General features: G+C 49.6%; 8 protein-coding genes across 8 annotated transcripts; 3 read left to right on the top strand and 5 right to left on the bottom strand.

Moving 5' to 3' along the window:
* Positions 1-223: 223 nt before the first annotated feature.
* On the top strand, positions 224-5,671 carry PEX2_000870 (uncharacterized protein; the record flags this gene model as incomplete). The annotated part of the gene is made up of 5 exons (XM_016737365.1): positions 224-577; positions 650-1,634; positions 1,697-1,788; positions 1,840-4,505; positions 4,555-5,671. 5 exons carry the CDS (start codon positions 224-226, stop codon positions 5,669-5,671), a joined length of 5,214 nt encoding a protein of 1,737 aa, XP_016599080.1.
* Positions 5,672-6,021: 350 nt separating this feature from the next.
* On the bottom strand, positions 6,022-7,215 carry PEX2_000860 (1-aminocyclopropane-1-carboxylate deaminase/D-cysteine desulfhydrase; the record flags this gene model as incomplete). The annotated part of the gene is made up of 1 exon (XM_016737364.1): positions 6,022-7,215. The coding sequence occupies one exon, from the start codon at positions 7,213-7,215 to the stop codon at positions 6,022-6,024; it is 1,194 nt and encodes a 397-aa protein (XP_016599079.1).
* A 489-nt stretch (positions 7,216-7,704) lies between these two features.
* Positions 7,705-8,649, bottom strand: PEX2_000850 (SDR family NAD(P)-dependent oxidoreductase; the record flags this gene model as incomplete). Its single annotated transcript, XM_016737363.1, has 2 exons — positions 7,705-8,531; positions 8,586-8,649. 2 exons carry the CDS (start codon positions 8,647-8,649, stop codon positions 7,705-7,707), a joined length of 891 nt encoding a protein of 296 aa, XP_016599078.1.
* Positions 8,650-9,753: 1,104 nt separating this feature from the next.
* PEX2_000840 (Short-chain dehydrogenase/reductase SDR) lies at positions 9,754-10,842 on the top strand (the record flags this gene model as incomplete). Its single annotated transcript, XM_016737362.1, has 4 exons — positions 9,754-9,808; positions 9,860-10,298; positions 10,354-10,598; positions 10,655-10,842. The coding sequence occupies 4 exons, from the start codon at positions 9,754-9,756 to the stop codon at positions 10,840-10,842; spliced, it is 927 nt and encodes a 308-aa protein (XP_016599077.1).
* Positions 10,843-11,321: 479 nt separating this feature from the next.
* Positions 11,322-12,719, top strand: PEX2_000830 (putative exopolyphosphatase; the record flags this gene model as incomplete). The annotated part of the gene is made up of 1 exon (XM_016737361.1): positions 11,322-12,719. The coding sequence occupies one exon, from the start codon at positions 11,322-11,324 to the stop codon at positions 12,717-12,719; it is 1,398 nt and encodes a 465-aa protein (XP_016599076.1).
* A 123-nt stretch (positions 12,720-12,842) lies between these two features.
* PEX2_000820 (uncharacterized protein) lies at positions 12,843-13,757 on the bottom strand (the record flags this gene model as incomplete). Its single annotated transcript, XM_016737360.1, has 1 exon — positions 12,843-13,757. The coding sequence occupies one exon, from the start codon at positions 13,755-13,757 to the stop codon at positions 12,843-12,845; it is 915 nt and encodes a 304-aa protein (XP_016599075.1).
* A 1,828-nt stretch (positions 13,758-15,585) lies between these two features.
* PEX2_000810 (putative SH3 domain protein (Cyk3)) lies at positions 15,586-20,049 on the bottom strand (the record flags this gene model as incomplete). Its single annotated transcript, XM_016737359.1, has 1 exon — positions 15,586-20,049. One exon carries the CDS (start codon positions 20,047-20,049, stop codon positions 15,586-15,588), a length of 4,464 nt encoding a protein of 1,487 aa, XP_016599074.1.
* Positions 20,050-21,840: 1,791 nt separating this feature from the next.
* Positions 21,841-23,364, bottom strand: PEX2_000800 (phosphatidylserine decarboxylase; the record flags this gene model as incomplete). Its single annotated transcript, XM_016737358.1, has 1 exon — positions 21,841-23,364. One exon carries the CDS (start codon positions 23,362-23,364, stop codon positions 21,841-21,843), a length of 1,524 nt encoding a protein of 507 aa, XP_016599073.1.
* Positions 23,365-24,551: the final 1,187 nt, after the last annotated feature.

Here is a 24,551-nt window from a genome sequence, read left to right as displayed (position 1 = left end):
ACATTTTCTTTCGTTTCCCCGCAAACTCCATTCTCTTATATCTTTTGGTTCGTCACCGATCCTTCACCCTTCGCTCACATTGACCGGAAAGGCGGTTGCCGGCTTTCCTGATATCTATCATCACACCCTGCCTTTGCCACATTACAGTCATTGTTAATCGAATTTCCTTAAATAGACGCGCTCAATCTAACATCTCCCCAAAACGCCTGTCCCATTTTGAACAATGGGAGCTCCGGCCTCTGCCGGGGCGACCTCGACGGCCGCGGCAGCCCAGCCGACTCGGTCCTCGAGCACCCATCCGTCGCACTCCCACAACGTGCCCCTGAGCGCTCGCAGATCCACACCTCTCGACTTGTCCACCGTGGAACGACGTGGACAACCCAACAACCCCAGAGAACCATCCAAGCGCATTCGTCCTCATGGTATCCCAGAAGCCCCGACGTTCCGTCCAACGGAGGAAGAATTCAAAGACCCGGTGGCATATATTCAGAAGATTGCCCCAGAGGGGAAAAAATATGGAATTTGCCGAGTGATTCCACCGGAGGGCTGGCAACCCACTTTCGCAATTGATACAGAGGTAGGATCCCTCCTTCCATTGATGTATTCACCATCGCTTCCCGCGCATGCTTATGTCTGACAATGGATACAGCGGTTTCACTTCAAGACCCGCCGACAAGAGCTCAATTCGGTAGAAGGAGGTAAGGGCTCATATTCAGGATATCAGGCTGCCCCGGCCTGGAGGATGGCACCACAGCGCGGCTCTGACCCTCATTCAAACATAGGAAACCGCGCAAACATGAACTACGTCGATGGACTCGCCATGTTTCACAAACAGCATGGCACTAACTACAGCCGACTACCCAGCGTCGATAAGCGACCATTAGATCTCTACAAGCTCAAAAAGGCAGTAGAGAGTCGTGGTGGGTTTGAATCCGTGTGTAAGACGAAAAAATGGGCAGAAATAGGTCGTGATCTGGGATACAGTGGCAAGATAATGTCTTCTCTGTCCACTTCGCTCAAAAACTCCTACCAGCGCTACTTGCAGCCGTACGAGGAATACTTGGCCCGAGCCAAGCCCGGTGTGCAACAGCAGCTTGAGCTTGAGCATGGTGGTCCATACACCCCCTCGCCTCTACAATCCCCCATGACTCACAAGCCGATGTTTGATGAAAATGGCACGCCTTCTAAAGTCCGCGATGAAACCCCTAGCCTGCCTCGAATGGCCGCTTCACACACCCCAATGGCGTATACTCCAGTGGCACATACACCTATGGAGAAGTCCCCGGAGAAGCCAACACCCCCCATCGAACCTACTCCTCCGCCTTCTTCGCGCCCAGCGGCTGCAGGCTTTACTCCCGTCAACTCTGGCCTCGGTGGCTTTACCGCTGTCAACCGCTCCCCTTTCACTCCCGGCAACAACACACCTGCGAACAACGGCCCGCCGATCAAGCGGGAGGGGGAGAACGGCACGTCGACACCCCAAGTCATTTCCGATCATGCTTCTGTCTCCACACCTATGAATGGTCAAGATGAGGAGTCTCTGAAGCGTGCTATCAGCCGCGAGGACAGTTCTCAATGTGAAAACGGCGATGACGATGACGGAAGCGGTCGACGTAGTAAGCGTCTTAAGAAAGGTACGCTTTTTTCCTTTGCTCTTTCGATACTCCAAGCAAGTCTTATCTAATTCCCATTCCAGATTGCTTCCCAACCGTTGCGGGTTCTCATATGTCACTTCTTCGCCCAGTGCCAGTTAGGTCGCGCAAGGATGGCTCCCAGCCAGTCGGAGAGGTAGGCGGAGGTTCGTGTAATCGTTTTATTGATATACTGATTAATGAACAGAAATGCGAGACTTGTGGTAAATCAGATGATCAAGGGTCTATTCTTGTATGCGACGGTTGCGAGCTTGGATATCACAAAGCGTGTCTTGATCCATCTACTACCACGCCATCAGAGCACGACTGGCACTGCCCCAAGTGTTTAGTGGGCACAGGGGAATTCGGATTTGAAGACGGCGGTGTTTACTCACTCAAACAGTTCCAAGAGAAGGCCAACGAATTCAAGAAGAAGTACTTCGCTTCCAAGATGCCCTTCGACCCGGTTCTCAACACGCATCGACGCGAAACTGAGGATGACGTGGAGGCCAAATTCTGGAAGCTTGTGGTTGATCTACATGAGACTGTTGAAGTTGAATACGGCGCAGACATCCATTCCACTACGCATGGAAGTGGATTCCCAACTATCGAGCGGAATCCCCTCGACCCATTCTCGTCAGATCCTTGGAACCTAAATGTCCTTCCATTCTATGGAGACTCTCTCTTCCGTTACATCAAGTCTGATATCTCCGGCATGACTGTTCCCTGGGTCTATGTGGGCATGTGTTTCTCCACTTTCTGCTGGCATAATGAGGATCACTACGCTTATTCGGCTAATTACCAACATTTCGGTGCTACCAAGACCTGGTATGGAATTCCAGGTGCCGATGCAGAGGCCTTTGAGACGGCCATGCGGGATGCAGTTCCAGAGCTGTTCGAGGGCCAGCCCGATCTTCTTTTCCAGCTTGTCACCTTGATGCCACCAGACAAGCTTCGCAAGGCCGGCGTTAACGTGTATGCGGTGGATCAGCGAGCTGGTCAATTTGTGCTCACATTCCCTCAAGCATACCACGCCGGCTTCAACCACGGCTTTAATTTCAATGAAGCAGTCAACTTCGCGCCCACGGACTGGGAACCATACGGTGCGGCAGGTGTTGAACGTCTTCAGAACTTCCGCAGGCACCCATGTTTCTCCCACGATGAATTGCTTCTTACCGCCGCTGCACGTGATACCTCTATTGCCACTGCCAAGTGGCTCGCGCCTGCACTAGCAAGAACCTGCACTCGTGAACTTGGTGAACGGGCTGCTTTCCTATACCGGCAAAAGGAAGTGTCTTCTCGCACCCCGGGCTTTGGTCCTGATTCCATGAAAGACGATGCGCAGCCGAGATTCGTAGTTGAGAATGAAGACCTTCCCGAGGATGATTACCAGTGCCAACATTGCAAGGCCTACGCTTACCTCACTCAGTTCCGTTGTCATAAGTCAGGCAAGACTGTTTGTTTGTCGCACGTTGACACCTATGACTGCTGTGGCGAAACTTTTGCTCAGAAGCTGTGCGGCTCAGGACACACCCTCCGTTATCGCATGAGTGATGATGAATTGCAGGGGCTTGTGCAGAAAGTCCAAGAACGCGCCAGAATCCCCGAAGCATGGTCTGAAAAGCTCGACAAAACCCTGGAAGATGAACCGAAGCCTCAGCTTAAGGCCCTTCATAACTTGCTCAATGAAGGTGAGAAAATCCCATACCACTTGCCAGGCCTTCAAGATCTTGCGGCCTTCGTCCAGCGTTGCGATAAATGGGTTGAAGAAGCCAATAACTATATTACCCGGAAGCAACAGAACCGGAGAAAAAACGAGAAGGCTTGGCGCAGAGCCAGTACCAAGGCAGCGCAGCTGGACGAGCGCGATCGCGAAGTCCGCAGAATTGAACATATCTACGCCCTTCAGGCAGAGGCTGATAAACTTTCGTTCGACTGTCCACAGATGGCGGCGTTGGAAGAGAAAACCCGCGAAATCGAGAAATTCCAACAGGATATTAATAACGCTCTCATGCATCCGCATACCCGGCCTCTCCAGGAGATTGAAGATTTAATCGAACGCGGCAAAAACTTCAACGTCGAAGTCCCGGAACTGGAACACCTAGAACAAGTCTCTCGCCAAATCAAATGGATTGAACAAGCTACGCGCAAACGAGACCAGTACATGACCCTTACCGATTGCCGGGAATTACTCGCTGGTGCGGAGCAGCTCGGCCTTTCCGATACCAATGAACACTTGGTTCATTTCAAGGAGCTTGCTCGTCATGGGGATGCGTGGGAAATGAAGGCCAAGGAATTAATGTCCGTTGAAGCCGTCCACTACCAGCAATTAGAAGCTCTCTCTGCACAGGCATCTCGTTTTCCAGTTTCACCTGATACTCTCGCGGCCGTCGATGCTATATTGACCAAGCAGCGTGAGGCGCAGAAACGGATCCAGACTCTGTATGAAAAGAGCAAAGACCCGGAGATGAAGAATCGGCCCAAGTACAAGGACATCCGTGACCTCATGGAATCCCTCGAGCATTTGACGAGTCGACCCATCGGGGCAATCGACTTGGAACGTGAACAAAAGCGGCATGAAGACTGGATGAGGAAAGGAAAAAAGCTCTTCGGCAAGGCGAATGCTCCTCTTCATATTCTGAGATCCCATATGGAGTACGTCGAAAAGCGGAACTCGTACTGTTTCGACCTAGAGGACAGTTACCGACCGCCTGTTGAGCCTTCATCTCGAGACAATTCGCCCGAGGGTTTGCTTGAGAATCCCGGCAATCCTCCCAATATGTGGGGCCCAAAGTCACGAAAGCGAGATGTGTTCTGTATCTGCAGGCACTCTGAAGCTGGAATGATGATTGAATGTGAAGTCTGCCACGAATGGTAAGTCGACAAACCTTAAGCTTGTGGTTTAGTTTACTGACCTATGTAGGTACCATGGCAAATGTTTGAAGATTGCTCGGGGTAAAGTAAAGGAATTTGACAAGTACACTTGCCCAATCTGCGATTGGCGTCAAAAAATTCCGCGCGATGCTGCTCGTCCAAAGCTTGAGGACCTGCAAGATTGGCACGCGGAGATCGCAACTTTGCCTTTCCAACCCGAGGAAGAAGAAGTCCTTGAGAGTATCATTAATCAAGCGACAGCCTTCCGTGATTTCCTGCATGGCTTCACTAATGCTGCCTGCACAACCACCGAGGAAGTGCCAACTTTGATATTTTACCTCCGCAAAATCGAGGGCGCTGAGGTTCTTCTCACCTTTGAGACCAATTTCTTCCGGCAGGAGATACACAAATGGGCACCTGTCGCACCGGAACCCCCTCCAATTCTAGAGCAATCTCTGTCAACACGAAAGCCGCGACCGACCAAGCAACAGAAAATAATGGCCCAACTTGGGGTGAATCGTCCAGAGGATCTCCCGGAGCATCTTCGCCCCAAGCATATTGGCGTAACCAAACGGAAATCTGTTGACGCTCAATCGCAGTCGGGTCCTAGTCAACCTGCATCCATGCAACCAGCACCGCCGACTTCCAGTAGTGGACAGCCTCCTACCACAGGTCCAACGTTGGCTCAGATGTCAGATCCAAACGCTGCACCATATCCATTCTCTGCAAACTATTCTTTGCCTGCGAGCGATTCCACACCCGCATTTGCACCTACCTCCTCCTCAGCTTTTCTCCCCCACGCAGCCGCTTCTCAGTCCCCCTCATTCCTGCCGCGCTCCCCTCCTCCCCAGCCAGATCTAGAAACTTCCCTTTTCAGTCCTCCGCGCTTTGGTCATGATCCTCAATTCGCGAGCAGCAGCCCTCGTCAGAACCTGGATGATGTATTTGCCGACTTGACCAACCAGGAGATTGATCCTGACGCTGAGAATCAGGCGATGGAGAACACTCATGCTAATGAGGCTCTGGAGGCCCTTGTAGTCAGCAATGGCAGTAGTCGTGCTGGCTCTGTTCAAGAGGAATCGGCTCAAAATGGTGAACCTGGTGAACCGCACGGTGAGCCTAAACTCGATGGCACCAACGGAGACCTTGAAGACGAGGAACTTTGACCGAGTCTTACTTTGTTTTCTCAATGAATCTTTTGTTTTTATAAAAACTTGACCTTTTTCGGTCTTTGTTTACTTTTCTTGCGTTACCTTCAGTCTTCTGTTTACTCGCCTCACCTATTCTTTTATCGTTCTGTTCGGATGAATTCTTTAAAAAAAAGGGTGTACAAGAGAAGGGACTGGCGAGTCCGGGGGTGTTTTCCAGCGATTCCACGCTTTTCTGTTTTTCCATACCACAAGACTATGTCTGTCACGACTGCTTTTTCTTTTGCTGCTGCCGACACCATGTAATACTAGTTGAATTCAACCATTCTTATTTATGTTTCCGACTATAAACATCTTATCGATATGTTCTATTCGACATCTGCGTAAGCTCCTAGAGCAGCTTGTCCACCTGTATGAATGAACAATACATTGACCTGATCCAAGAGTTTAGCAGAATCCACAACTTCTCCCTCATTCACCCAATGCATCATGCCTCTCGCAACCTTGGCTGTATAAACCGGATCCAGTACCATACCCTCCGTCCGCGCCATAGTCTCTAGAGCTTCTTTACTCTCACTATCAAGCACACCGTATGCGGTCCCAACAAACCGATCATCAAGCCGCACATCGTCAACCCCAATATCCCGCTCCCCATCAAGCCCAATCAACTCGCCTGCCCTCCGCGCAAAAGCAAGCACCCGCTTTTCATGGTATTCTCGTGGTCTAGTCGGCGAGTTGAGAATGCCAACAATCTTCCTCGGCTCCCCAATCGTCTTTGACACATCCGACCCCCTAATCTTCTCCAGAAGCTTAAACCCAGCCACCAATCCACCCACCGTACTCCCACTTCCACACGCAACAAAGATATAATCAAACCTCCCCGAACCCCCAAGCCCCATCTCCTGCTCCTGTACAGCAATCTCAAACGCCGCCCGCGCATACCCCAGCCCACCAAGCGGATGCAAGCTCGCGCCACCAGGGATCCAATACGGATTCTGCCCAGACGCCCTCAACTCATCAAGCAGAGGCGTCGCATCCAGTGCTAGCGGATCTCCTTCTTCACAGAAGCGAACCTCTGCCCCGAGAAGGTGATTGATTTGCACGTTCCCGCTGCGTTGGAAGGCTTCCTTGTCGCTAGCTGCTGCAAGTCCGCCGCCTATGCCGCGGTGTAGAAGAATTAGGGCTTTCAGACCAAGTTTCCGCGCGAGAGCGACGACTTGCACGGTGTGGTTGCTTTGAATTGCGCCCTCTGTTACGAGGGTTGTTGCTGCGCCTTGCAACGGGCCTGGGGGTGTTGGGTTGTTCTCATGGCTGTGATAGAGAGGTGTTTGAGATAGGATGTCTGGGACTATGTATTCTAGTTTCCGATATTTGTTGCCTGCACAGGCTAGTGGAGAGGAATGGTCTTCTCGTTTGGCGTGGATGGTGATGAGGGGGTGGTGCGGGGAGAGTCTTGGGGGTGCAATTGAGGGTAAGGGGTGGATGGGGGAGGGATGGGAGTATAGGATGTTATAGCGGGGGATCTGGGCAAATGCTTCTGGTAGCTGTACCGGAAGAGACATTATTTTATGCATGGCTTTTGGTGTGATCAAGTTGGGGTGTACCCAGAACTCAGGTCAGTAGGGCCCTCTTGACCTCTCACGTTGGTCCGATGGTCAATGCTCACGTGTACCCACCGGTTTTTACGTACCGGAAAGTGGTTTGGTATGGAAATGTAAGAGGCATATTTATTATGATCTTTTGGTCTAATGGGCAAATAATTATCTCAGTTTAATAAGGGAAAACCATATACTAGTGATAGTTCCTAGAACCTGGAATTTATTAGTAAGATTGCGTACGCCCGCGATCCGGTAGTAGAGTTATTTCTAGCTTAGATATGGAGCTATACTATCGTTTATACGTATACGTATACGACCACGAGAGCCTCATCGCGGCTGTAAGAAACGTCCTTGATTATGATAATCAGTAATGGATCGTAGATATATATATATATCTGATAAATAATGAAGGTTATTCACATATATTGCTCCTCCAGTCAACACACGCCAAGTTTACAAAGACCCAGCGGCAAGAACGTACCCCCCATCAACAACAACAGTCTGCCCATTCAAATACTGATTCGTAGTTGCAAAAAGAACAGCACTGGCCATATCTTCATCCTTCCCAGGCCTGGCCGCAGGAACCTTCTTTTCATACTTCTCCTTGGGAATAAAGCTTTTCTGTTTTTCATCACTCTCTCCCGCTGTCATCTCGCTAGGGTAAACCCCTGGCGCGATATTATTAACTCGGATAGTCAAGTTCGACGAGCTAATTTCATGAGCTAGCATTTTTGTCAAATGAATAGCTGCAGCCTTCGAAGCATTGTACGCGAAATGGTGCTGCGAGACCTTTACAATCCCCGAGATCGAAGTAATGTTGACAACAGTACTCGACCACCCGCGCTCTTGTTCCGAGCCCTTCTGTAGAAGGGGTAAAAATGCGGTAGTCATGAAGAATATCTGGGAGACATTTGTGCGGAAGACGCGGTCCCATTCGTCAAAGTCGGCAGCTTCGTCGTCGAAGAGCGACTTGCGCAGCTTGGACGCGTCTTCGTGTTCGGTTGTCTCAGCGTGGCTGGAAATTCCCGCGTTGTTGATTAGGATTGAGAGGTAGCCTTCGCGGTTTTTTATCTCCTCGGTGAGATTGTGAATGTCGGCTTTTTTGGTGACATCTGCAGAGAGCGGGATGATCTCTCCTAGGATGTCTTTATTGTAGAGCTCTGCTACCCGATCGAGCTTTTCGTCTGTCCGACCTGCAATATAGACTTTGGCTCCATTGACAGCCAGCGCCTGTGTTGCCATTAAACCGATGCCGGATCCTCCACCAGTAACCAGGGCCACTATATCTTTTTGTCAGACTTGAGTCAACTTCTCTCCTCGATTGGATGGCTTACCTTTGCCCTTCACGTTGAACAGGTTCTCCAGCCTGAAGCTTTGGTTGTTGTGCTTTGAATCCATTTTATCTTGTATGAACGAAAGATAAAGTTAAATATTAAGATAGAAAATCAATTGACAAGATTATGTGTGAGTGAGAGGAGTAGGTATAAAGTCGGGTTTAAGAGATTGATGGTTGTTGATATAGACTGTCGGGATAAAGAGTTGAATTGAGTTGGGAGATCAGGACACGATTGTAGTGCTAATTACCCAATTATACGTAGATGGGGGGGCAACTTTTGACCATAAACTACCATATGACAAGATCTAGACTGAAGGTTTAAACCTGTTTTACACGCGTTTTGCCTGCTGTGAATGTGAATGCTATCATTTGTAGGTCATAATAGACAAAAAAGCCTTGCTCCAATTGACCCTTTACAACAGAGACCTTTCCGACAGGGGCATATATCCTACAAGAACCTGAATCTGGGGCTAGACATCAATCTCAACTAATCTAATCTAGTTCATCCTCTTGGTATAGTTCAATAACATTTATACCAAATCATGTCATTATGACGTCGTCTACAAACATTCGAATGGTCGACGAAAACATATCATTTTCCTAGTGAGGGTAGTGCTTTAAGAGATTTTGAGATATATTTCAAGAAAGCGATGACTACTGGGTCGTGCAAAAACCCAGTACAAGCCATTCAGATCCAGTGGAACTCCTTCTGCACAGTAGTTGAAAGTATCCACCGGTTGTCGCGAGGATTCCTACAACACGCGGAAATGGCCGACTGGAATGAAAATGAGTGAATACGAATTAAGAAACTTACTAGGAATGAAACTCATTTTCATCTCAAATACATACACTTCGATTTTAACAAGTTCAATCATAAGATATCACGGGGGGTTCTTACATCATCGAGCCAAGAGAGCAAGATGCCGAAGCACGATTCTGGAAGAGAACGCGCCCAAAGAGCGGACTGGGCTCATTTAGAATATTCTCTGGAATCCTGGCGCTAGTAAACGTCACATTGACGATATAAAACGTGTTACTACTTTAACAGCCATCTGACAAAGCTAAATTTACATATCCAGCTTGATTTATTTTCCATACACCTCGGCGTCCCTAGGACATTAACATCATCGCAACCCTTAGCAACAATCCACTCACGAATTCTCAATATGCAAAAGGAAGTGGTAAAGCCGTCTCGGGGCCCTCAATCTCAGTTCCAAAAAGGTAAGTCGATGTACAATTATGTGAACTTGCATCACGTCTCATCGGAAGTAGGTCATCAAGTTCCCATTGAACATCACGAAAAGCCCGGCCTACAGGCTGAGATGGAAGACCCTAAGCCCACATCAAGCAAAATTCCAACTGAGGACAGTGGGTATCAGACCTATAAAGCGGCGGGAAAGCTTCAGGGGAAAAAGGCCATCATCACTGGTGGCGATTCCGGAATCGGCCGCGCAATTGCTATTCTATTCGCCATGGAAGGAGCGTCTAGTCTAATTACCTATCTGCCTCAGGAGGAAAAAGATGCGCAAGAGACCAAAAGGCGGGTGGAGGAAATCGGACAAAGCTGTCATTGCTTCGCTACCGACCTTAGGGATAAAAAGAATTGCCAAGCCGTGGTTGACACTGCCCTCAAGAGCTTAGGTGGTATTGATATCCTAATCAATAATGCCGGGACCCAAACGATGATCGACGATATCAAGAATCTAGAAGAGTATGTATTTTCTATTTCTTTTTGTCGAGTATTTTATGTTGACATGCTTTCACAGGTCTCAATGGGAAAGCACGTTCGACACCAACATCCACCCTATCTTTTATCTCTCAAAATACTCGATCCCTCACCTGAAGAGCGGCTCTACCATTATTAACTGTGCATCTGTTAACCACTATATTGGGCGCCCTGATCTGCTCGACTACACGTCAACGAAGGGGGCAATTGTCGCTTTCACAAGGGGTTTGTCCAACCAGCAAGTCAAAAATGGAATTCGAGTGAATTGTGTGTGTCCTGGGCCAGGTAAGTGAAAATACTCGCGTACACTCATAGTACTGTAGCAGCTAATCGGGTAATAGTTTGGACACCTCTCATTCCGGCAACTATGACTACTGCCGCCAAGGAGCAGTTCAGCGACATACCGATGGGTCGACCAGGGCAGCCCAGCGAGGTTGCAACATGTTTTGTTTTCCTTGCGAGCCAGGATAGTAGTTTCATCTCTGGGCAAAGCTTGCATCCTAATGGCGGCGTGGTCGTCAACGGATGAGCGGCGATAGATTGAGCTTGATATGAATGAACATCTGAAGTTGAATAGAATTTCCTTCCATTTTCTTAGCGTCACAGACCAGAGTGATTTTGCCCTCAACTATCACATTAATGTCCTTGCATCTATTAGAGAAAGTAATTATGCTGGATTCGAAGTTTGATCATGGGGCAATGAAGCACTAGCACTGGAAGAGAGGTAGAAAGCGCTTCAGATGGCCTCGGTCTTCTTAACACTATCCATACTTAAAAGGTGGATACTAGGGCAAAATAATCCGGGAGTGTAAATTTTTCCAAAGTAACTGGTGTTTACAAAAGAAGTGGAGTACATTTTAGCGGGATGTGAGGGTAACTACATTATTGTTTGGCCCCATTTGCCAGGCACCAATATGATATGATGTGTCAGCAATTGCATGACGTCGCTTATCTCCCCGCCGCGGGCATATAAGTATGGAACGAGTGCGATCATTTGATCCAACAAACATGACTCTCCTCCAATTTTTACGGCAAGCCTGCCAGTTACACCACCGGTTCCTCTCGGGCACACTATCTGAGCCTCCAATTTATGTAATCGGCAATCCATCCGCCGATCTCGACTCCATCGTCTCGGCGATCATCTACTCCTACTGCGCGAACAAGCATCTCCCGATCAAAAGTCCACGGCCCCATATCCCACTCTTAAACTTACCCAATTTTCCCGCTGGGACAGAGTTGTATCGTCTAAGACCGGAATTTTCAGCTGCACTATGGTCATCAACCAATTTCCCCACCTTGAAAAGTGAAGAGCAATTCGAGAACACTCTACAATCTGCAGGGAGTTTCCTCCGCGAGCATGTTATGACCGTCGCGGACTTCGCGCAGTCACTCCAAGACCAGCACGTGTGGAAACAGATACTCGCCGATGCAACGCTGGTAGACTGGAACGCGTTCCCGCGCCCCTCGGCCGATAAGGGCTCGGGATCCCTGACGGGGTTATCGGGCGTCTCCTTCCGGACTGTTGGATGTATCGACCACCACATCGACGAGGACTCAATGCCAAGCCCTGACGAACTACCAGAAGGCCAGCCGATGATTATTCAGCCGGGGCCTGGGTCGTGTGCTTCGCTTATCACGCGAGAGTTGCAACAGCGGAACCTCTGGGACGAGACGCCGGAGATGGTGCAGGTTGCGAAGCTCGCTCTTTCTGCGGTGCTGATTGATACCTCGAACCTCACTGCGGAAGGCAAAGTGACCGATGTAGATCGTATGGCGGTCGAATTCCTGCAATCTCAAATCGAGCGGGGGTCACAAGCTGCAGTGAATTCTACAGGCAATTGGGACTTAGAGGTGTTCTACAAGAGCATCCTTCATGCTAAGCAGAATAGTCTCGATCTTCTTACTTTGGATGAATTGTTCGAACGTGATTACAAAGACTGGACTGAGACATCACAGTCTACGGGGAAGACCGTGAAAATGGGCTTCTGCTCTGCTGTTAAGCCTATGCGATGGATTGTGCAGAAGGCGGGTGGTCCCGATAAGTTCCTCGATGACGTGCGCTTGTTTGCGGCGTCTGCTGGGAAAGAGTTGGATGTCTTTGTTATTATGACGGCGTTTACGGGCACTCAGGACAAGTTTTGTCGCGAGCTGTTCGTCGGTGTGATGAGTGACAATGAATCAGCTGCTACGGGTGCCAAGAGGTTTGTTGAGCAATCCTCTCACCATCTTGGGCTCATAGAATGGTCTCCGCTCGATGGGGAGGATATCCCTGAGCTGACCGGAGATTGTCTTTCTACATTAAACGACGAATCACCCATCTGGATGAAACTCTGGGTGCAAACCAACGCGGCTGGGAGTAGGAAGCAGGTTGCGCCATTGTTGCGGGCAGCCATAGCTAAACTATAAATGATCTATAGAAGAATTATATTTAGATGCTAGATGCTAGATGCCAGATTCTTGTTGGCCTATTTGACTTTATTTTCCTCATTTCAAAGAATATACTTGTCATTTCTCTTTTGTCTGTCTTGTCTAGAAAAGCCTAGTCACTTCCATACACTCCCGCCTCCACTTCGACCCGCCCGTCTTCCTCCCTACAAGCGCACACCACCTCTTCTCCAAAACCATCATGCCCACATGCAGAGAACAGACATAGCTCCCATCCGGCGTCTGAATCATCTCTTTTATCCATGGCGGACGCCCCATGCTCAAACACCCCATCAGGTACATCCGCCACGTATCCCAAACAAACACCCCCAGTCTGTAGAACGGCTGTATATCATCTAGACCCGTGGGGTGAAGGCCAGGTGGGAAGGCCAAGTCCATCTGCATGGTGCCATAGTACGTGGCCTGTTTGGACGCGCCGCTGGTACAATCAGGCGATCGGCCCCAGTGGAAATTCAGCGCTGTCTCCTCGGGGGTGGTTGGTGATGGCCACGTCAAGTATCGTGTGATATTCATGTCGGGAACATGCAGAGAGGCAAAGAGGGGTAGTGGTGGTGGTATGAGGTGGCTACTACCACTACCTGTGCCATCGATTGTAGGGGTTTCGTCATCGCAGAGCGAAGGCACACCTAACTGCCTCAGGAGATCTGCGACGGTGTGGATCTCGTAAGATTGGACGGGTGACAGGTCGAAGATGGCCAGGGTTGTGATTTTGTCGGCTTCGGAGGGTGACCAAGTCCATTTCCTGAGGCTGGTGCAGGCTGAGGGATAAGGATCCGGCACTGGACTCTTTTTCTCTGCGGCTATATTCCAGAGGTCGGAGTAGATCCGGAGCTGCCATAGAGCACGGTGGACACGGAACTCCTCGATCCATGAAAACGGCTCACAGCGGCGTTGCCATTCTTCCGGGAGGATGGCGCGGTGTGCTGTCTGGAAGTTATCCCATCCTGTGGATAGACAGGCGCATGCGAGGTGTTGGATCTGGGCAGCGATGGAGATCATGAGACGGGCTGTATCCTTGTTAAGACTAGTGCCATTGCAAGCAGTAGAGATAGCGAGATAGCAGTAGCAAGGTCTTCAAAATTGACAGGGTTGAAGGACGGGGTGTGGATCAAGGCGGTGATGTGGAAGAGGTGGTGGAGTTCGTGTGCAGTGGTTGGACAGGATGTCAAGAGATGCTTGATGGTCTGGAGAAAATTAGACTGGAAGATTGCGTGGACACAGGGAGAGACTTGGAGGAGGCTGTCAACTCCAAGGAAATCTCCTGTGTCGTGCAGAATACAGAGCACAAGCTCGACAGGCAATTGTTGGAAAGGGTCCATGTAGATGGCGCGCTGAGGCAGAGTCCCTCCGTGCTCTCTATGCCTGGAACTCATATCGCTCCCAATGTTCCCTTTGTTGCGTAGCATCTCTTTGTCCCTTGCAATCCCCGTGGTAGAACTTTTAACTAAAGCACATTAGCTTGAGCGATCTATACGGGTATTCAGACGTACTGTGTTCGATGTACTCAGGTGATTTGAATCTCGGACGAGGCCCACGATATTTCCAGATACGATGCCGTAGTTTTGAACATTGTCTCCTTGTCGAATATTGACGAGGGTGGGAATTGTTCTCCAGTTCTGTGCCAAATATATATACTAGTGACTACCTCCTGCCAAAAATTTCAAATTCAATGATCACCTGAAATTAATCCCCGTCGTCCACCAATTTAGATACCATATTATTGAGCTTGCCAGTGATATATATCCATCGATCTGATCAAAAGAACTTGCACATGGAGCGGTGATCTGTATTGATGGGAATTGAACTATAGCCTTGTAAACTCGCCGACTCTGCGGTCACACTAAGACCAAGGTCTGACTTGATGAGCCCGGTCTTCACTATAGTAGTATTGGTCTTAAAAAAGCACGCGACTTGAATCGGTTTAGTTTCTGTGGACTCTAAGCATTCTTATAGGAGTGTATGGAAGTTATTACTAATCTGCTTCAGCCGTACTGATCTCTTTTCTAAGTCGGTGATGGTCTTGTGAGTAGTATCCCCGAAAGCCCGTAGAAACTTTTCACTTATTTTGGCCTATACTGCTATGGACGAGCCTTGGAAAGGAGTACCGAGGAAAATGAGGCCCTCTGTAGATAATATAAGATATTGGCTGGGGGAATCTGCAGTATCACGCCGTGAAAGCGCATTGGCACAAACCAGTTCGCCTAGCGAGTGCGCGATGAAGAAAAGTGGACGTTTTGTCTTGAATCTCGGCATATGTAGTATCAGTACTTGAGGAAGAAGAGAAGGGTAGGGACACCCAAAAAGAAAACAAAAGACAAGAAACCAGTCTTACAGTCTGCGTTTTCTGTCGACAAGTGCCCAAGCCGGTGATCAATGACGTCGATTTCTCATCAATGGTTGTATGAGCAACAGGCTCATTGGAATAGAAAGTCGCGAAATGAGTTAGCCAACTGTGAACACCCGGACTTTTAGTACAGTACCCGGCAGAAGGTCCCTTGGCCAGTATATGATTTCACTTTGCTCATTAGGATCTATGACCTTTGCTTTGTAGTTTGTTGAGTGCAAGCAAAATTAATTTAAACTCTAACACCGAAATCCACATCTCTAAAACAAAAACAAAACAAATAGAATGCAATATATGCAATGCTCCAAGCTAACCTCATGCAAATGCTAGTATGCCAGGAGGACAATATGACGAAAGGACATGCAACCCGCAAGAAGACAACGCAAAATACAAAAAAAAAGTTAGATAGCACCCCCCGTCCTGAATTTGGTGTATCAGAAGGCCTCAAGTTAAACGCCCGTAATATGTAAAGGAAAAAAAAAATCAAACACATTCCCACTCACAAAATACACACCAGCGCGCAGCTCGGTCAGCTAGCACGAGACCGCGCCACATACCACGCTCACCGATCTTAATGACAGTCTCCCAAACACTGCCCTCAGCGACGGCATCAGTGACGGATTCGGTACCAGTGTCGCTGCTGATCATGTGTTCAGCTTTACGGGTGAGACGAAGGATCTTGCCGGACGGGGACTGGATCGCTAATTTCGCGGCCTTGTCCCGCCCAGAAGCAGATCTCGTCGATGAAATAACCGAGGTCGATGCAGAGAACTCGTTTGAGGCGCCCGATATAGTGGAGCCGCCCGCTGTGCTGGAAACCATGCTCAACGCACTGGACGGACGAGTGAAGACGGACGAGGGCGAGCTGCGGCCATTGGAGGCCTCATCCTTGGCGGACCCGGGAGAAGCAGGGTGTTGCCGGACGGCGAAGACGAAGGTATTGTTGACTGCCAGGCGAGAGCATTGGGGCTGCATGATGTACAAATCGTGTCGCTGGGCGTGTGGTGTAGGATGGCGCAGCACAAAGTCGTAAGATGGATTCTCGCCGGTGTGGGTCATCGGTAGGGCTAAGGCTAGGGGATGGGGGATGTCTCGACTTGTGTGCATCAGCCCTTTCTTGCCTGCATAAATTTTGAGGACACCCTGGCCTTCATCGCCTGGCAGTACAGCCTTAATTGTGATACGTTTTTGGCCGCGGATCCAGTCCGGCTGGACCAAGGCGCGCTTGCGCACAATGTCTCCGCTTTCGAAGACGTCGCCATCTGCGTCGCGGGCGAATCCCGGGGCTTCGACTTCCGCGGCACATTCAACATCCGTGGGGACTGTCATTCGTATGTGCATGACCTCCAATCCGTCGATACGGAGGAAACTTGTATCGTAATCTGGCATCTGGACGTTAAGCTTGAAGAATGGCGGGCACACGGTGGGCAGGGCGAGCAAAACATCTGGTGAAATTGGCGGGCAGATGTGCTGTTCTTCCGGATATTGAGGGACATGAGTAAAGCAGAGATCAATCGGCCGCGTAAGGAAGTACCAGCTTTCTGCTATGGAAGAGTTGTTGGAAACAAATTTACTGCGTAGAGGGTTCGTGGGGTTTGCAAGTGCGCAGTCCATAAAGCGCCATTCGCCATCAACCAGAACAGAGTTCCACCAGTGATTGGGGCGGGAGAGGCTTTCCAGATCAAGGGCGTCACCGGGGCTCTTAAGGAATCCTCGGATTATTTCTGTGTGTAGGCCAACGGCTGCACACATTTCATGCACCAATACTGCAATTTCCTCTGGGGTACCTCGTTTAGCCTGCAGAAGTCTCTTCATGTCAACTTCGAGGCCGTCGACGGGTTCCTCCCACGAGATTTTCTCGCTGACCCAGGTAAAGATGGCCCGAAGACGCTGAACGTCACTCTTATATGGTCGACAAATGTAAGCTTGGGCGAGGCTCATGGGGTTCGTCATTGGAGGTAGACTGCTGATGAAACGTGCGCTTTTATCAACAAGGGTAAGATTGGCTGCATGGAAATTCGTTGGCTCGGTGATCGGCTGCCCATCGATGCTTTCATCGCCCTCCGCTGTATCGTACAGCTCTTCCACGGAGTAGATAACAGGGTGATCCATCATCTGACATCGTTCTGCCCTATCGATCCTCTCGTTTCGACTAGGAGACGACGCTCTGTTAACATCCCGGCGCACCTGAACCCAGTCAATGGTGCCAGCCCCGAGCCCCATATCACGACCACTATCACGATTCGAGTGAGATGCAGGAGCCGGTGACACAACGTCTATTCCTCTGTTGCTCTTGGTTGGTGAACCTGATCTCTCCCCGTGACCGACCGAAATGCTACTCCTTGCGCTGGCTGCACCAGTCTTAGCGGTTTCGAATATCTTTTTGAAAAACCCTTGCTTTTTACTCTTTGGTGTGGAGAGACCACCGAAAACTCCGCTGTGATCAGTCGCGTCGAGACCGGTAGACGACCACGGGATGGCCGACGATGCACCCTGGCGAGACGAGTTATGACTGGAGTGGTATGAAACGCCGGTGAAAGGCGTCTCCGGGCGTACATCACTGAATCCTCGAGAGCGCACAGTGTCCATAGCGGTATTTGGCCTCTCATGCCCGCCTCTCCTGGCAAAGCTCCCCGCACTTGTCGCACTAAATCCTCCCGCAGAGAAACCGCTCATGACACTTTGATTGGTCTTGTCTGTGCTCGTTGTCATGGATGTGCCATTGCTTTGCACTCCACTGGACGAATTGGTGGCACTGGACTTATTGGTAAATGACCGGTTGAGAATGTCACCCCGCAGATCATGGCCGGAACGTCGGGCCTTGAGGGGAGCATACTGCCCTGGTATAGAATTATTTCGCGGGTGATAGGTGGCATGTTTTGGAGGCGGGGGAGGAGGTCCGTTGTCGTCGTCCTGACCGGCTCTTCGATCCTCAGGCGGTCGATTCTGATCTTCCAACTGACGTAGGCGGCTCTCCATCCTCTGGACATAGTTGTTCAATTGAGGCGGACCATCCATATGGTCATGGCTATAAACGCTGTTGCGGTGAACGAGTCCGCCCTGTGGTTGGTCTTTGTCTCCATCAAAGCCTAGTGATGTCAAAGGTCGGCGTCTGTTACCTTGGGGGGTTCTTTCGTGCGAGGTGTCAAACTCTTCAGGGGCCCAGGGGTCGTTGAATACCGGGGACGGAGAAGGCGACTGAGCTTCGCGAGGGAGACCCATGTCTTCCAGTGAAGTCATTACATCTTCCATAGCATCTCTCAGTGGAGATGGTGTATTCCCATGAATGTCTGACTGTGCTGACGTTTCAGAAACAGCGGAGTGCATTGAGGCTACAGATGGGGACGGGGTACGATCAAATGTCGCGTAACGGTCATTCATAACTAGGGGCGTGGGGGATCGTGATCGGTGCGGAGAGTGTGATGGCGTCTGAGGAGAGTGTGCGCGATACTGGGATGAGTGCATGGGTGGTAGCGGCGAATGACTTCGTGTCTGGTAATGCATTGCGGGCTGAGGGGAGCGGGTTTCTGTACGAGCAACGACAACTCGGTGTGGAGGCGGCGGAGGGGGAGGGGGAGAGTCTTCCCGCTCCCCATACATCTGCGCCGGAGAAGGCTCACGAGACGGAACCCGATAAGATGACATACTACCGCGAGAGACCAACGCAGATGACTGTTCCTGGATTGGTAATGGCGATGGAGCCCGGTAGGAGGACATACTTCCATGTGGCATAGGTGCAGGTGGGTGGTCCTGCGTGTACAACGGAGATGGCCCACGCGATGGAGCCCTGTACATACTACCATGTGAAACCATTGTAGAATGATCCTGCATTGGCAGCGGAGATTGCCCGCGCGATGGAGCCTGGTAAGATGACATACGCCCATGTAGGACCATCGCAGATGATTGATCTTGCATTGGTAATGGTGATGGAGCCCGGTAGGATGACATACTACCATGTGGCATTTTTGCAGGTGGATGATCGTCCATATACATTGGAGATGGGTCACGCGATTGTGACTGATAGGATGAGCTACTTCCATGGGGAATAGTAGGTGGCGGATATTCTTGCATTTGTAGTGGAGATTGCTCCCGCGACGAGCCACGGTAAGATGAAATACCGCCATGTTGCATGGTCGGGGGTGGATAATCCTGCATTTGCAACGGAGATGGCTCACGAGATGAAGTGCGATAAGATGAGATACTGCCTTGTGGGACCATGCCAGATGAATGATCATGTACTGGCAACGGAGACGGATTGCGGGACAGAGGACGGGTAGATGAAATGCGCCCCTTCGACGTCATTGCATATGAACGTTCTTGCGTTTGTAATGGAGATTGCTCGCGGGATGAAGGCCGAGATGATGAGACACCCCCCCTCGGCAGCATCGATGGGGACCTTTCAGGCTCCGCAGACGAACGAGGAGAGACGCCGCGTGAAGAAGGCCGCGATCCGGATGATGTGGGTCGAGATAGTGAGCCTTGGTTCTTGACTGCTGTCGCGTGCGTACGCAATGGCTTGGTACTTCGTGGGACGCTGCCGTCGCGAGGTGGTGTTTGTGGAATCGCGGGCGCCGCTGGACCAGATGCGGTTGCTCGCCGAGCGACAGAAGCTGGTGATACGGCTTCCTTGTGCGCCTGGAATGGTTTCCGCCAGACGGTCTTCTGTTTCTTGGGAGCTGACGTGGGATTGTTGATCGGAGAAGATCCTCCTAGCACCATCGGACTAGTTGTATCACGACTGACGGGTACGAAGTCTTCACTCAGAAGCTCGACGAAATTTGACGGGAACAATCCAACCGCGCGCCTGTCACGGCGCAATCGTCCCATCCACCATTGTCCGTCGCCTGCATTTAAGCATTCAATCAAGTCACCCTCCACAAATCCCAGGTCTCGTGTAGTCTCTCCTCCCCAGGAATATACTGCTCGGCACCAGCATGGAAATCGCATTGGCAGCTGAGCCATAGTGGTGACTTGAACACAGCTTCGTCGAGCGCAACACACGGGATCGACCGAAGAAGTGATTTCGACACCTGGCGCACTTTTGATAAGGCCACGTCTAGGGAAGGTAGGAGAGTGAGGTATCAATTGACGAGGTTTTGTTGTTGATTCGAACCCAATACGATAGCTTGGTCAAATGAGTGACAAGGTCCACACGGCCGCAGGGATAGCAACGATCGCTCAATCAATCAGCATTGTCGAAAGAATAAGGAGGTTTTAATTGGGTGTTCGAAATAAAAAGGATTAGCGAATGGAGATTGAATTGCACCGAATGGGGCCAACAAGCTGGTTGCAAAGACGTGGGGGGAAGGCAGAGCGGTTCAGATCGGTGAGGCCTAAGACGACACTTGGGGCGTAAACTGGGACTGGGGTTGTTTGTTTGTGGCCCGATCGGGACTAGTGGCGGAGTGCTGCCTTATCGATAAGCTTAATGAGTATTATGTAATATGTCCTGTTCCCCGAGTCTTATACGCAAGCATGATCGTCCAAGGCTGTTCTTCTTAGCGGTCATGGGCCTGTATATATTCATTCAAATGTGTTCAACTCAAGCCATAGAGTACTGTAGTTTATAGTACTCAAACACTTAAAGATATGCCCCCATTTTATGCAACTTATATGAAAGCCGGAGCCGTAGCCGATCCATGGTTCAGTGTCGAACAACCCTGGTACTCTCGAGAACAGAGGGTCTCCGGCGAACTAGGAATATCTTTATTTCCACTTATTTAATTTCCACTATGCTTACAACTAATCTTGGAGACTGCCTTCCAAGGGTGAGAGACCCCAGGGTATTAGATCTAGGCTTCTCCAGAACCCAATTGAATATGAAAGAAGTGTGTTTAGTGTCGAGGTCGCTTCTAATGTGCATTTATGGTACAGCTGGCGTGATTTGAATTAGTAGGATGGTATAATTGCAGTCCAGGTCTCCGTGCATTGGCATCATTTGATTAAGGAATCTGAAAGTATTTTTTCCCAAGATTGATATGATATGCCGACTTGACCAACCTATATCCATTATCAGTTGGGACCTCGCCAGGATACAATTCTATTTCCAGTATACGATAGGCATATCGAGAAGGTTATATAAACTCCGTAATTTCGCAGTTGTACGCAGTTAGACCTTCATTAGCATACCAATCACTCATGTCAAGCATATTATTATCATTTCATAAATTTCGATACGATATCCAAGGAGAGCACCGCGGACATAGAATATTCAAGTAAGCTAGTTTGCAATGGCCAAGAAAATCCAAGCCACCTCTGACCACAATCACTTTTTGTAACCTATGGCTGTATGAAGATAGCTGTGTATAGTGTCATTAAATCAACCCATGGAATACTCGATAGAATACTCGGTAGGTTATATCTATGCTGACATGATATGCAGCGATGATCTTGGTTACTTCGGCATTCTATGGGCCAACGCTCTGGGCGCAGAAGTAAGGACTCTATCTTCGCCCCGAGATAAGACTCTGTCGCCCTACTAACGAGACTTGCCTCTTCAACGAGTTAATTTTGTACGTGTCTATAGATTACATAACCAGGCTTCGGCCCATTTCGAGAACAGTGGGCAAGAAGATGAAATGCATTTCATTACTAACGAATGAATCATTGCACTCAGGCAATGGGTGAAATGGTAATTTTGCAGGATGATAGTCTACCTACACAGCATGATCATTTCAAGTACCTCCAAGGTTGCTTCAAGCAGAGAACCAATCCCACATCATCTTTGCATGTCGCTCATTACTTCCACTCAGCGACATTTTCTCGGATGTGCAACTTGGTCTTGCCAGCTTGGAGATCAGTCCGGTAGGTAGGTCGTTTCTGGAAGACCGTCACGATATCAGAGCCGCCGAACTGGAAGTAGGAAATGTTTTGTCCCTTCTCCAAAAACTGTCCTTCTTTCACAGTGAGAATGACCGAAGAGACCTGAGCCATTCCAATGGGCAAAACAGCAACCAAGCCATCGTCAGTGGATTTTTTTTTGCCTTGGCTATCGTAGCTGGTGTCGATCACAACGAGGCCACGAGTCTGGCACCATTGATAACCAGCCTGGTCGGGTGCAGTGATACCGGCCTCAGGTTTCGGACCGTTAGCAGCAGGCTGCTCAGACTGATTTTTTTCGAGGTAATTGTTCTTCCTATACAGCGCGAGAAGATTCGTTTGACTTTCGGAATTGGTTTTCTTCTCAAGGTTCGAAGTGTTGATCGACCGTCGCTCTTGCTCCTGGGGACTGATGACAACACCTCGCTCGGGGTGGATGGTCGTTTTGCCATCCTTGGTTGTGGATTGGGAGACTTGAAGGTAAACTTGTTCTTGGATATTCTTGGCCTCGACGACTTTTCCTTCCACAGGAGCATGCTGACGGTGGTAATCGGTTGGGCCGAGGAAAGCGTGCGTGAAGCTACCGTTGTGATACGGCGTATCTTCGCTAATGGATCGGACCAAGTCTCTGATGGGCCATGTGATACCCTTGATATCAACAGCCACCTCGGCGGAGTTCACATCATCCGGGTCGATATGGACAGTCCCGTTCTCAATGTCCCAGTGGCCGTTGAATACCGAATCCGCGCCCTGGACAATGACTTTATCATTACCCTCTCCATCGAGTGGGCGGGAGTAGTTGATATCGGCCCATTCTCGTGAAAACCACTCATTGAAAGATTTCCAACCTCCTTCGGGGGTTTTCCACTGCGCGTAGCGATCTCCCTTGTCGTACTTGGTGCCTTTGTCTTCATCACCAGGACCTTGCCCATATTTCTGACTGGTGTAGAAACTCCAAATGTTTCCAACCGACTCAGGCGTGGCCATGTACTCGCCAAATCGGCGCCCAAAAGCAACAAGCCAGTAGGAAAGCCATCTCAAATCGGTATTGGTGAATTGAGGCGCGATTGGAGTTTGAAGGTCGCTGAGTGCCTGCTGGTTGAATGGCCAGTAGAACACAAGGAGCTTTCTCAGGACTTCGTCTCCCGTGGAGCTGACTGTGGGAGTCCACTCAACGAAATGGTCGACAAATTTGAGATAGCCATCCAGATCCGAGATGCCCTCAGCCTGCATTTCCTGTGCGCCCCCTTCAACTGCCTGTGCAATGGCCAAGTTGAATAAGGATAATCTATCCGTCTTGAGAGGAAGAGGCCCCTCTCTCGTTTCTTTGGTATTGCGAATCGGGGTCCGCCGATTGATAAAATCAATCAGGTCCCGAACAATGGGATGTTTAGGCGTGTAGGTAATGGGTTTCTCCTGGTTGATGTTTTTGGAAGGAGTCATGATGGGCAAGTCCATGGAAAGATTTCTTGGATAAAGAGAAGTGTCAATGTCACGGGGAAAGAAGTTCGATGATGAATTGTAATGTCTCAGGCTGGATTGCAGAACAAGTCCGGAGAGAAGGAGGTTTTTATAGATAATATTGACCATCGAAAACGGCGCCAGGTTGGTGGTCACATCACACCTACGGCGTCATTTGTTCTAGACAGCAGTCTCATCCTCCGAGCATCCCGTGTAGGTTGCTCATTGACAGTGGGAATCAAGGCCACAATGTCGACATTAGCTATGTGACTGGATGGGTCATGATGTAGATGCAGAGCACAACCACGGACTGGCCCATTTTATTTTCTTGCATCGATGGCGATAGATGCAACAAGTCTGACATTAATATTGTGGCTGGCTGGCTGCGGTTACTCATGCAGTGTGTAGTTTGCGGCGACACATCAAAGGCAACCTAACCTGCATGTGCGGAAGGACGGGGAAGCTGCATTTGCTTTCCGCCCGACGCAGGCACCCCACAATTGACACTCGACCAAGGAACGAAATTCAGACATGACGAGACTCTCATGTATTTTCGTACACCGCTCACGCAATGAGGTGTAGAAAAAAAGTGAGGGGCTGTTGACGGCTATGTGTTGATGTGTGTTTTGTGTAACATCTCGAAACAGCGGTTCAAAATTGACTCTTGGGAATGATCAGCACCCTTCTCCATGACAACCCCAGGAAAGAATGATCGACTTGTTCTAGACAATAAAATGAATGCGAAGATCGGGGAAGAGAGGGAAGGTTGACAAATGTTGATCCAAAGGATGAGGTTTCCTCCCCACCTGGATGTACATTCACTGCTTCATCTCCAACATACACGGTTACAATAGGATGATGGAACAACCAATTGGATTAAGAAGAAATCGAAGAAAAGCAAATTGGAATAAATATTTCTATGGAGACAAAGTGTCATGCGGAGCGGGTTGGACGGGTGAACCCACCCTAAACCTACCAGCTGGAGAAGATGAGTTTATTTCATGCAACATGAGGGGTCTGGTGGAGAATATTCGCCAGCTGAACCTCATCAACTCCCCATTCCCGTGCAGATTGTTGAGTTGGGCAATACTTGCAGCGCGGAATTGAGGGTATGCTGTCATGTCCATGTCGATTCAGAACACATCTACGACGTTCCATGATGGTATTCA

This window comes from Penicillium expansum (assembly GCF_000769745.1).
Source record: "Penicillium expansum strain MD-8 chromosome Unknown contig3, whole genome shotgun sequence".
Classification (NCBI taxonomy): Eukaryota; Fungi; Ascomycota; class Eurotiomycetes; order Eurotiales; family Aspergillaceae; genus Penicillium; species Penicillium expansum.
This window is presented reverse-complemented; position numbering and strand designations above follow the sequence as displayed.